General features: G+C 34.2%; 1 protein-coding gene and 1 long non-coding RNA gene across 2 annotated transcripts; one reads left to right on the top strand and one right to left on the bottom strand.

Moving 5' to 3' along the window:
* Window positions 1-3,260: 3,260 nt before the first annotated feature.
* Window positions 3,261-4,134, bottom strand: LOC127901110 (uncharacterized). The gene is made up of 2 exons (XR_008053193.1): window positions 3,631-4,134; window positions 3,261-3,475 (listed from the first exon to the last, which is right to left on the bottom strand). It is a non-coding gene; the product is annotated as an uncharacterized LOC127901110 (long non-coding RNA).
* A 1,454-nt stretch (window positions 4,135-5,588) lies between these two features.
* On the top strand, window positions 5,589-11,891 carry LOC102618015 (uncharacterized). The gene is made up of 7 exons (XM_006491198.4): window positions 5,589-6,632; window positions 6,895-7,083; window positions 7,470-7,562; window positions 7,665-7,847; window positions 7,929-8,031; window positions 8,119-8,304; window positions 9,569-11,891. The coding sequence occupies exons 1-7, from the start codon at window positions 6,399-6,401 to the stop codon at window positions 11,806-11,808; spliced, it is 3,228 nt and encodes a 1,075-aa protein (XP_006491261.2). The 5' UTR covers window positions 5,589-6,398; the 3' UTR covers window positions 11,809-11,891.
* Window positions 11,892-12,011: the final 120 nt, after the last annotated feature.

The following is a 12,011-nucleotide window of genomic DNA, read 5'->3' as shown; positions in this document are numbered from 1 at the left end:
TTACTAGTTCTATGTCATTTTTCTAAGTTTGTTTTGTTTACAAGTTCTTCTTACAATTTACAACTCCAACATTAATTTACTCATTTTTTCATTAATTTACCGGTTTTATGTGTGATTTACAAATTTATTGTTTCATTTCACACTTAATGTCAATTTGCGAGTTCTATGTCATTTTTCTAAGTTTTTGTTTTGTTTACAAGTTCTTCTTGCAATTTACAACTCCAACATTAATTTACTCATTTTTTCATTAATTTACTGGTTTTATGTGTGATTTACAAATTTATTGTTTCATTTCACACTTAATGTCAATTTACAAGGTCTATGTCATTTTTCTAAGTTTTTGTTTTGTTTACAAGTTCTTCTTGCAATTTACAACTCCAACATTAATTTACTCATTTTTCCATCAATTTACTAGTTTTATGTGTGATTTACACATTTATTGTTTCATTTCACACTTAATGTCAATTTACAAGTTCTATGTCATTTTTCTAAGTTTTTGTTTTGTATACAAGTTCTTCTTGCAATTTACAACTACAACATTAATTTACCAATTTTTCCATCAATTTACTAGTTTTAGGTGTCATTTACATATTTTTTGTTTCATTTCACACTTAATGTCAATTTACAAGTTCTATGTCATTTTTCTAAGTTTTTGTTTTGTTTACAAGTTCTTCTTACAATTTACAACTCCAACATTAATTTACCAATTTTTCCATCAATTTACTAGTTTTAGGTGTGATTTACATGTTTTTTTGTTTCATTTCACAATTAATGTCAATTTACTAGTTGTATGTCATTTTTCTAAGTTTTTGTTTTGTTTACAAGTTCTTCTTACAATTTACAACTCTAACATTAATTTACCAATTTTTCCATTAATTTACTAGTTTTATGTGTGATTTACATATTTTTTGTTTCATTTCATACTTAATATCAATTTGCAAGTTCTATGTCATTTTTCTAAGTTTTTGTTTTGTTTACAAGTTCTTCTTGCAATTTACAACTCCAACATTAATTTACTCATTTTTCCATTAATTTACTAGTTTTATGTGTGATTTACAAATTTAATTTTTTATTTCACACTTAATGTCAATTGGCAAGTTCTATGTCATTTTTCTAAAATTTTTTTTTGTTTACAAGTTTTTCTTGCAATTTACAACTCTAACATTAATTTACCAATTTTTCCATTAATTTACTAGTTTTATGTGTGATTTACAAATTTATTGTTTTATTTCACACTTAATGTCAATTTACAAGTTCTATGTCATTTTTCTAAGTTTTTGTTTTGTTTACAAGTTCTTCTTGCAATTTACAACTCCAACATTAATTTACTCATTTTTCCATTAATTTACTAGTTTTATGTGTGATTTACAAATTTATTGTTTCATTTCACACTTAATGTCAATTTACAAGTTCTATGTCATTTTTCTAAATTTTTATTTTGTTTACAAGTTCTTCTTGCAATTTACAACTCCAACATTAATTTACTCATTTTTTCATTAATTTACTAATTTTATGTGTGATTTACATATTTTTTGTTTCATTTCACAATTAATGTCAATTTACTAGTTATATGTCATTTTTCTAAGTTTTTGTTTTGTTTACAAGTTCTTCTTACAATTTTCAACTCTAATATTAATTTACCAAATTTTTCATTAATTTACTAGTTTTATGTATGATTTACATATTTTTTGTTTCATTTCACACTTAATGTCAATTTACAAGTTTTATGTCATTTTTCTAAGTTTTTGTTTTGTTTACAATTTTTTCTTATAATTTACAACTCCAACATTAATTTACTAGTTTTTTTTCTATTTTTTATTTTTTTTTAAATTTTGTAGACCAATTTACCACTCTAACGTTGATTATTGGCATTTTATGATTTAGATAGAATGATATAAGGGTGGGCATGAGTTGGGTTTGATAGGGTTAGTGAAATTCTAACCTGATCTACTTTTTAATGAGTTGAGATAAAATCCATCCAACTTAACTAAATAAACTTGAGATAAAATCTACTTTCTCATCATCTCTTTCTTCTTCCCTCTATTATCAATGGATTGTAGAAGCTCAAATGAAGCAAGTAGCAGCAGGAACAACACAAGCAACTTTTACTATCAATCCCCATCCTTCTCCATTCAAAATGCATCATGACCATTTTCCGGCCAGCTCCATACACAAAAACAACAGCAAATATATCCGGAAACAGCAAAAAAATTAACCCAAAAGTAGTAGTAAATTTATCCAAAAACAGAAAAAAAATTTAACTGAAATACGGCAGCAAATTAACCCAAAACCAGCAGAATTTTAACACAGAAATAGCAGCAACTGAAGCCCAAAACACTCGAAAATTTTACCCAAAAACAGCAGTAAATTTATCCAGAAACAGCAGAAAAATTAATTGAAAAACAGCAGCAAATTTACCCAGAAGCAGCAGAAAATTTAACCCAAAAATAGCAGTAAATTTATCTAGAAACAGCAGAAAATTTAATTGAAAAAAAGCAGCAAATTTACCCAGAAGTAGCAGAAAATTTAACACAAAAACAGCAGCAAATGAGGCCCAAAACAGCAGAAAATTTAACCACAAAACAGCAGAAAATTTAACCCAAAAACAGCAGTAAATTTATCCAGAAACAGCAAAAAATTTAACTGAAAAACAGCAGCAAATTTACCGAGAAACAGCGGAAAATTTAACACAAAAACAGTAGCAAATGAAGCCCAAAACACCAGAAAAATTTACCTCCAAACAGCAGAAAATATAACCCAAAAATAGCAGTAAATTGATCCAAAAACAGCAAAAAATTAGACTAAAAACAGCAGCTAATTTACCCAGAAACAGCAAAAAATTTAACCCAAAATCAGCAGCAAATGAAGCCCAAAACACCAGAAAAATTTAACCCAAGAACAACAGCAAATCATCCCAAATACAGCAGCAAATCATCCCTACGTTTCAAACATGCTTCTCTAGGCTAACTCTAGACTTAATTTTCCCTTCATTACCACAGTGGAACTCATTCTAACTGGTAAATTTATTTGTATAAACAATAATTCACTTTCTATTGAACTAAGAGTTGATGAAATTCATTGATATTGAAATTATTTGCAGTTGATGAACCTCGTATTCTATTAAACTTCCAACCAAAATCAATGCACATGAGAATACAAAATCAAGGGCACAACAATTAACGAAATTTACTTTTAATTTCGTCCAAACCTATACATCGCACCAAATTAAGGTTCAGTTTCTATTTCTTCATTAACCCAAGTGACACAAAACAATTCTATTAAATTTTATGTTGAAATTATTTGTAGCAAACAAACAAATATACCAAAAATAGGCTTACTTGGTGGAATTAACAACAATGCAAACGCGGTGGAGGGGAATCAGTGGCTGGAACTTGCCTTGCCTTCTCTTCCAATCAATAAGATTGAGGGCAGCAGCAACAACTTATGATCAACACCTGGTACTCCGCTTCAGGCACTGTCAAATCTCATCAAAATTTCTTTATCCCTTAATTCTCTTGGAAACCAAACAAAATACCACAACCAATCCAGATGCCCAGTATCCAAAAATTATAAAAAAATCCACTTAAAAAACTTTAAAAAGGGTTAAAAAAAGTCTTAAGAAGAGTTTACCTCCTGAATCACTGATGCCCAGCCGGTATCGTTGTTCCGAAACCCCTTCACGAATACGAACACAGCCTGGTTCTCCTCAACCAAGTTGTTGTAGAGCTTCTTCTTGTCCGATTAAATAATCTATTGGTATTTAGTGATGGATTTAAAGAGGAACGCCTTGGCGATGGGCAAATTTCAAATCCGCTTCTGTTTTGCTGCAAGCAGATTTCAAATCGGTGATGGGCAGGAACACAAACTCAGCCCCTTCACCAACATGAACCGTTGTAGAGCTTCTTATTTCTCGCTTCTTTTTGGCTTCAGGCAGTTTTCAAAGCGATGATTGGCAGGAAAAGAGGAACGATTGAGGAAAACAAAATTTGGGTTAGCCAGCAAGCCCAATCGCTTCGAAAATACAAGATCCGGCGTGCTGCAATTTCTTAGACTCGATGTTGTGCCCTTCGAATTATGAGATTCTATTTGGATTTTTGTAGATTCGAATTATGAGATTCTATTTGGATTTTTGTAGATTCGGTTTTAAAATATATATATATATGTATATAATTTTGAAAATTTTAACCAGTTAATTTTTTTAAATAAATGTTTAGCCGGTTAACAACCGGTTAATGAAAAAAATTTACAAATTTTTTTATTATGTTATAGTTATTGCATACTGTTGATTTAATCCAACGGTGTACAGTAATTACGGCATTAATACCGTAATTTTTATTACGGTACTATAGAATTTTTCTTAAAAATAATTATTTGATTTAAATTCCTATTAAATACAATCTAATTTTATTTAAATTAATTGATCCAGTTCGAAGTTTTAAATGAACTTATGTTATTCCGATGATATGATTCCCTTGAGAGAATATAAACAAAATCTAAATTTTTAAAATTTCCCATCATTGTTGCTTTTTGGAGGTTGCTTTTTGGCAGCTCAGGGGTGCTGGGATGACAGGAAGTTTTGGAGCACGGGAGGCAGAAGCACTTGGCGTTCGAGAAGCTCTCAGCTGGATTAAAGGGATGCAGTTTCCTTGTGTTATTATAGAAATGGACTGTTTACAAGTATTTCGAGCTTTGGCTGAGGAGTTTGCAGGTCCAAATGGGTTTGGGCTAATTATCGAAGATTGTCGGGCTCTTGTTGACTCTATAGGAGAAGTACAATTCTCGTTTGTGCGTAGGTCTGCGAACTTTGCTGCTCACTCTATGGCACGAGCAGTAAGTTCTTTGTCAGGTCCCCAGGAGTGGAACATCATTCCACCTCTGTGGTTATTGAATCATCTGTAATTCTTTTGGTTAATGAAAATTCTTCCATTTCAAAAAAAAAAAAAAATTTCCCATCATATGATTTATTATGGATTTTTATAAATGCAGACAGCTGAAATAAATTTATTGCTCTAAAATGACAAAAAAAGTACATAAAGACAATGAGGCTGCGACCTAGGGACGACAAAAAAATTGGGGTACAACCTAAATCTGTAAAGATCTGGAACATTTAGATACGGAAAAGTTCGAATCCGCACATTAAAAAATGTGAATCTAGATGCTAAATTGTAGAATCCGTACGAATCTCGATTCGATTTCAGATCCAACCGAAAAAAGGATATTGCATTATTTTTTAATTAAATTATTTACAAAATTAAATTTAAATGAAAAATGTATAAGTTAAATGAAAAACATAATAGAATTAATTAAAAAACATAAGTGAAACTAAAGTAAAAAAAAAATTATATATATATATATATATATATATTGGATCCATATTATTTTATGTGGATTTGTAGTGTTTTTATAATTTTATTTATGTATTTTGCCATCACTACTGCGCCCTGCTTCAATTGCCTGCAACAGAAATTGGGCCCAACACTTATATGGGCCTGCATAATTTCAATTGGCTAGCCGAACTCGTTAAAGAAAAGTACAAAACGGCAGCGGCAAATAATAAAAATAAAAACGAAAATCTTCTTAAAGAAAAAACGGAAATTGGAAAGAACGGTGAGAGAAAAAAAATTCAAATTTTTTTTTAATTTAATTTATTTTTTTATTACGTCTGCCCTGTCTCCTCCTCGCTCTCTCTCCGTGTTCCTTCCCCAGATTCTATCATCCTCCCTCTTTCTTTCTCTCTCTGTTTCTATTTCTCAAATATATTTTTTCATTATTTAAAAATAAAAAAATAAATTAGAAACCCTCGAATGCACAAACTTCCTCATCGTCAAAACCTCGCCTCCACAAAGCAATTCCAAATTCCTGTGACCAAACACGCCCTCTTTCTGTCTTTCTTCCCGAAACCTAATTTTGATCCGCCCCTCAATCTATCCACCATTTAATTTAATGCCCCAATCCCCTCTCTTACATTTGCTATTTGGTCCCTCTTCCTCCTCACAACTATCTTTATACTTTCCATCGTTGATTCGCCGACGCTTCCAACTTCCAAAACATTCTCCTTAGGTTTTGATAAATCTCAACCAATCTGTATCACTAATCTGCTTCTTATTTTTATCTTCAGGGTTTCAGCATATCCTTTTTCTTTACTAATATATTCAGTTTGTTATAAATTTACAATTTTGTATTCTTCTTTAGGTTATATAAATGTCAAAACCTAAAATTCTTCTTACTATTACTTAAGAAAAAGGTTAATAATAATTGAAACTCAAGCATAAAAACAAAACTGATAGACTTTGAATTCGAGAAACTTAGTTTGATCGGCAAGTTGTTTTAGTAGTTGTGGTGGCGGTGGCGGTGACATTTTGGGTAAAGATTAGCAAAGCGAAAATTAAAGGGATTGCATGGGAGAGCATGAAGGGCGGAGAGAGCCACCAAGTGGGCTATTATTAAACGGGTTATTGCCCAATGAAGCAGGTTCAGTGATCCGACCACTTGACCCGGGACGATGGTTGAAGGCAGAGGAGATAACTGCAGAGCTTATTGCCCGCATTCAGCCCGACCCCTTTTCCGAAGAACGCCGCAATGCTGTTGCAGCTTATGTTCGGCGCCTCATTATCCAATGCTTTCCTTGTCAGGTTGCCAACTTTTACATATGTGTGAGAATTTGTTTATGCTGCGTTGCTTTATTGATTCGACCCAATGAACATGTATTATGTTGAGTTTTGTTAATGTTGTATATCCCGGTTTAACTTATTAGTCAAAACACAGGCATAAATAGTTGCAATCATCCTATATTTAGTGAATGTGATGGGGTGTTGAACAAATTGGCATCATTTAAGCTTTTGCATTTTCATTTATTTTATGTTATTATTCACTAGTGATTATTTTTGTGTACAGGTTTTTACTTTTGGGTCTGTACCCCTTAAGACCTATTTACCAGATAGGGACATTGACTTAGGAGCTTTTAGTGATGATCAAACTTTGAAGGACACATGGGCTCATCTGGTGCATGATATGTTGGAAAATGAAGAGAAGAATGAGCATGCTGAATTCCGTGTCAAGGAGGTTCAGTACATTCAGGCAGAAGTGAGTTTCATCGTACCCTGGTTTTCTAAAGATTGTGGCTCATAGTCTTCCATTCATGCCCTGTATTATTTGATGGAAAATTTCCGTCTGATGTAGTTTTACAAATTTCAAACTTGTGATTTATTTTAACTGGAGATAAGTTTGGATTTATCCCCTGAAATTTTAGTTTCAGAGTTGCAATGCTATTCGTTGTGACTGATTGTGGTGATTTATTTATCTGAGAAGATGCTTGATTGTCCACTAAACCGTTACTGTTATTATGGTTATCTAAATTCTTATTTGTGGATTTTCTGCATAAATTCTAATGTAACCTATATAAGCCCATTTTGCCTCAAGTTTTTTGTTTTGTACTGAATTTAACATTCTTTTTCTGTTATTATTTGTAGGTAAAGATAATAAAGTGCCTTGTCGATAATTTTGTTGTAGACATAGCATTTAACCAGCTTGGTGGGTTATGCACTCTTTGTTTCCTTGATGAGGTCCGTGGTGCATCAACTTTGCCATTGAACGTTTCCTTTTCAAATTGTAATCCATTATGATGATTATGTTTATTTGCTAATTGTTTTTCTCTGCTTAAATAGGTTGATCATTTGATAAATGAGAATCATCTTTTCAAGCGCAGCATTATACTGATAAAGGCTTGGTGTTATTATGAAAGCCGAATATTGGGTGGTCACCATGGACTAATATCATCTTATGCCTTGGTCACATTGGTTCTTTACATATTTCATGTTTTCAATGGTTCTTTTGCTGGTCCGCTTGAGGTGGCTATGTGAACATTTTCTCACTATTTTCATACATTTGTACTTTTAGTAGTCTGATAGTTTTTATCTTTCCACTCGTAGGTCCTTTATCGTTTTCTAGAGTTTTTTAGCAAGTTTGACTGGGACAACTTCTGTCTAAGCCTTTGGGGTCCTGTACCCATCAGTTTGCTTCCAGATGTAACGGGTATAGATATTTTGCTTGAAAATTCTAATTTTGATCCTCGCATAAGTGATCATCAAGCTTGATGTTTCCCCTTGGTCTGTTTTACAGCGGAACCTCCTCGAAAAGATGGTGGAGTGTTACTTCTTAGCAAATCGTTTCTTGATTCTTGTAGGTATGCATATGCTGATTTTCCTGGTGGCCAAGAAAATCAGGGCCAACCCTTTGTTTCAAAACATTTTAATGTCATCGATCCTTTGCGTGTAAACAACAACCTTGGGCGCAGTGTTAGTAAAGGTGCATTGACAAACTATATACTACAGTTCTATTTCTTTTGTGGGCTTATTATTTGTTGCGATACTGTGATCACTTCTGTTCATTCCTCTGGCATGGTGAATGTGATACTATTAATTTTATTTTGAATTAATGTCTTTCTTTTTTTTTTTGAATGGTCTTTGTAATTCTATGAAACATTGCCTGTTCCTATTTTTTAATGTTTTGCTTATTTTTATTTCTTACCTACCATTTTCCAGTGGCAATTTGAACTGTCTTCATGTGGTTCTTTTTTGTAGCCTGCTTGGGCTCCAATGTCGGTTAGCATAAGCAGGTTATATTTTAGTTTAGTTGTGGCTTCATATATGCCTAACCTTTTTATGATTGTATGCTATGAATGGCATCTTAATCTGTTTTTGCTTGGTTACTTTCTTAATTTTTCTTCACAATAGAAAATTTCACTTCTTTACTAGGTGAACTCCTGTGTTGGTCTCCATTGATTCACTTTATGCATCTGGTATCTTGTAGTTGATTTATTCTCGAGAAGGGCATTGTCTAAGAAGTTACCTGTGACTTTTTCTAACCCTCCCACACTTATTGTGGTGGTGCTTACTTTTAACAAATGAAATAAAACCAAGAGCAGAATAAATACATGGGGATGAGAACCTTACCCGCATCAACCCTTTCCATATTATCATTCAAAGTTGGGTGACCGTGGGTGCAAAGTGCATACGCGGCCAGCAGAGCTACGCCCAAGGTGTCACGCTCAGATGATCCTAGATATGTTTATATTAACTATGGGGTTTCTATATTTAAATATTTTTAATAAATGTAAAGGGCTTAATAGGCATTATGATGAAGATAACCTTTTATAATATAATTTATTTGTTTACAAGTGTTTTGTGTTTGTGACTTCATTGGCTTCACTTTTTCTTTGGGATGGAATTCTAAATGAGTCCACTGTAGTTGTTAATAACCTTCAAATAATCTATTTTTACCTCAAAACATCTTTTATATTCTTTGTATGATCCTATTTTTAGTGTAGCCGTCGATAACCTTCACACATTTTGGCAAAATTCACTGCATCTGTGAAGCAAATGGTATGGAACATATACTTATAAGCTTGCACAAATACATTTATATGGTCTGAGTTCAATATATTGGTGCACAAATATGGAGTATCGGCTATGAGATTGTAGTGCTTTTCATGTGCTTGTAATTCTTGGTCTGATTTTCTACTATCTGAAATTTTGTAATTTGTTTCCTTCTGTCTATATAAATTGGCCAGGTAACTTCTTTAGGATACGCACGGCATTTACATTTAGGGCTAAAGGGCTGGCAAGGTTACTTGATTGTCCCAATGAGGACTTATATAATGAAGTAAATCAGTTTTTTATGAATACCCGGGATAGACATGGTAGCGGCATTCGTCCGGATGCACCAAGGAATGACTTGTGGCGCTTGCGATTGTCAAATCGAGACCATCAACATGAGCCTGAGAATCTCCACAACAATTCAGGTTTAGGTGGCAAAAGAAATGAGATTTCCATTGGTTGTGAATCTCAAGTTGACAGATCGCATGGTAGTGCTTCATCTCAGCATATTAATAGTCCTGTTGAAAGTACTTTTAGGGTCAGTTCTGTTTCCACAGTTTCTCGTACACAAACCCAAAAGAACTATGGTAACTTGAATAGCACCAGGGCTTTTGATCAGGGTAGAAGGGATGCTAGTATTAATCAGAATGCAAATAATGATAAAGGTAACAGAAGTTTTAAACCTGATACAATGATTGGTGACATTAAGGGTAGATATCTGTTTGCACGGACACGCTCTAGCCCCGAGCTTACAGACACGTATGGTGAAGTTACCTCCCAAGGGCGGCCTAAGAAACCCCCAGAAAGTGTAAAATGCCAGATGTCTTCTTCAAAGTTGGAGAATAGTAGAAGGAAGAACTTGGAATCTGATATTTTGGCAAGCCATGACATTAGATCTTCAACTGACAATCCTTCATCTGTTAGTCACACTGCATCCTGTCAGAGCTTTGATGCTACTGCTGATTCAAACAGTGTGTTTAATAGTTACGGTGATGATCTGGTCTTGGGTGCTATGAGTGAAGAATTTTCTTCTGTTGCAGGGACACAAGGGATGCAACAGGAAGAGCAAGATCTTGTGAACTTGATGGCATCTTCCATGGCTCATGGTTTTAATGGACAGGTCCACATTCCACTGAATTTAGCTTCTGGTCACTTACCTCTTCCTCTACCACATTCAATTCTAACTTCAATGGGATATTCTCAGAGAAATTTGGGTGGAATGGTTCCCACCAATCTTCCCTTCATTGAGACTGCATCGGGTGCCAACATGCAGTTTCCCCAAAGTTTGGTTTCCTCACCATTAACCCATTTTTTTCCTGGTGTTGGATTGACCTCAAGCTCGGAAGATTCACTTGAACGCGGTAATGAAAATTTTGGTCCTGTGGAAACGAACCCTATGGAGGGTGATAATGATTACTGGCATCAGCAGGACCGGGGTTCTGGTGGCGGATTTGATCTTGAGAATGGAAATTTTGAGATGCTTCAGTCTGACGATAAGCAGCAATCAACTTCAGCTGGTTATAACCTTCTTCCTTCATCTCAGATAGGTGCCTCTGGCAGTGCTAGAAGAGCTCCACATAAATTCAACAAAGATGCCAGGGAGTCAATGAGGGAAGATCATGAAGATTCTTTCCATTATCTAGATAGTAGAGGTAACGAGGTTTACTTTGATGACAGATCTGCCAGTTCAAGATCTATGCCTGCTTCACATACAAGTTCTGTGAAAAGTAAAACCAATTCTGAGAGTTCTTGGGAAGGATCATCGGCAAAGGTCTCAAAACCAGCTAAAGAAGAAAGGGGTAGAAAAATGGCTTCTACTGCTTCTCCAGTGTATGGAAAAGGTAGTAGTGTGTCAGAAAATTCTTCTGTTCAGGCTGATGAAGACAACAAAGAATGGAATCTGCTTCCAACCATGGGGTCTGAAATACCAGACAGGAGTGTAGGACTTCAATCCCTTGCTCCTTTACATATTCCAAGGCATCAAATGCCCGGATCTGAAGAAGCTCAGACAAGTGGGTCAGAATCAGTGATTCCGATTGCTCCTGTCCTCTTAGGTCATGGTGCTCGACAAAGGTCCCCGGACAATTCAGAGGTTGTTCCCTGGACCTTTTATCCCACAGGTCCACCTGTTAGCTTTTTTACGATGCTTCCAATGTACAACTTCCCAACTGAGTCAGGAACCTCTGATGCATCAACAAGCCATTTTAGTGGGGAAGAGGGCCTGGGAAGCAGTGATTCAGGTCAAAAGTTTGATATGTCTGAGGGACTTGATCAGTCAGAGGCGTCAAGTACTTCAATTTCTATGAGAAGGTCTGCTCATGTCGAACCATTGGAGCACAAGTTTGACATTCTCAACAGTGACTTTCCTAGCCATTGGCAAAATTTACAATATGGCCGGTTTCACAATCTTCTTGTAATTAGCAATTTAGAGTGAGAAAAACAAAAGTGCTATTTCCAGAAAAAGGAGAACAAGAAACCTTCAAGGCATTTCAATCAAGATACTGCACCATCCATTAATTGTTTGTTTATTTTCATAATCGAAATGGTAATTAAAAATAATTATTTGATTTAAAATCCTATTAAATACAATCCAATTTATTTAAATTAATTGATCCAGTTCGAAGTTTTAAATGAACT

Source organism: Citrus sinensis, chromosome 3 (genome assembly GCF_022201045.2).
Source record: "Citrus sinensis cultivar Valencia sweet orange chromosome 3, DVS_A1.0, whole genome shotgun sequence".
Classification (NCBI taxonomy): Eukaryota; Viridiplantae; Streptophyta; class Magnoliopsida; order Sapindales; family Rutaceae; genus Citrus; species Citrus sinensis.
This window is presented reverse-complemented; position numbering and strand designations above follow the sequence as displayed.

What these genes read in the sequence shown, in the direction of transcription:
- LOC102618015 (XM_006491198.4), top strand. Translation starts at nt 6,399, where the DNA reads ATGGGAGAGCATGAAGGGCGGAGAGAGCCACCAAGTGGGCTATTATTA. An exon ending in CTTTTGCTGGTCCGCTTGAG is followed by an intron (nt 7,848 to 7,928) that starts GTGGCTATGTGA and finishes TTCCACTCGTAG; the next exon opens with GTCCTTTATCGTTTTCTAGA. An exon ending in TTTGCTTCCAGATGTAACGG is followed by an intron (nt 8,032 to 8,118) that starts GTATAGATATTT and finishes TCTGTTTTACAG; the next exon opens with CGGAACCTCCTCGAAAAGAT.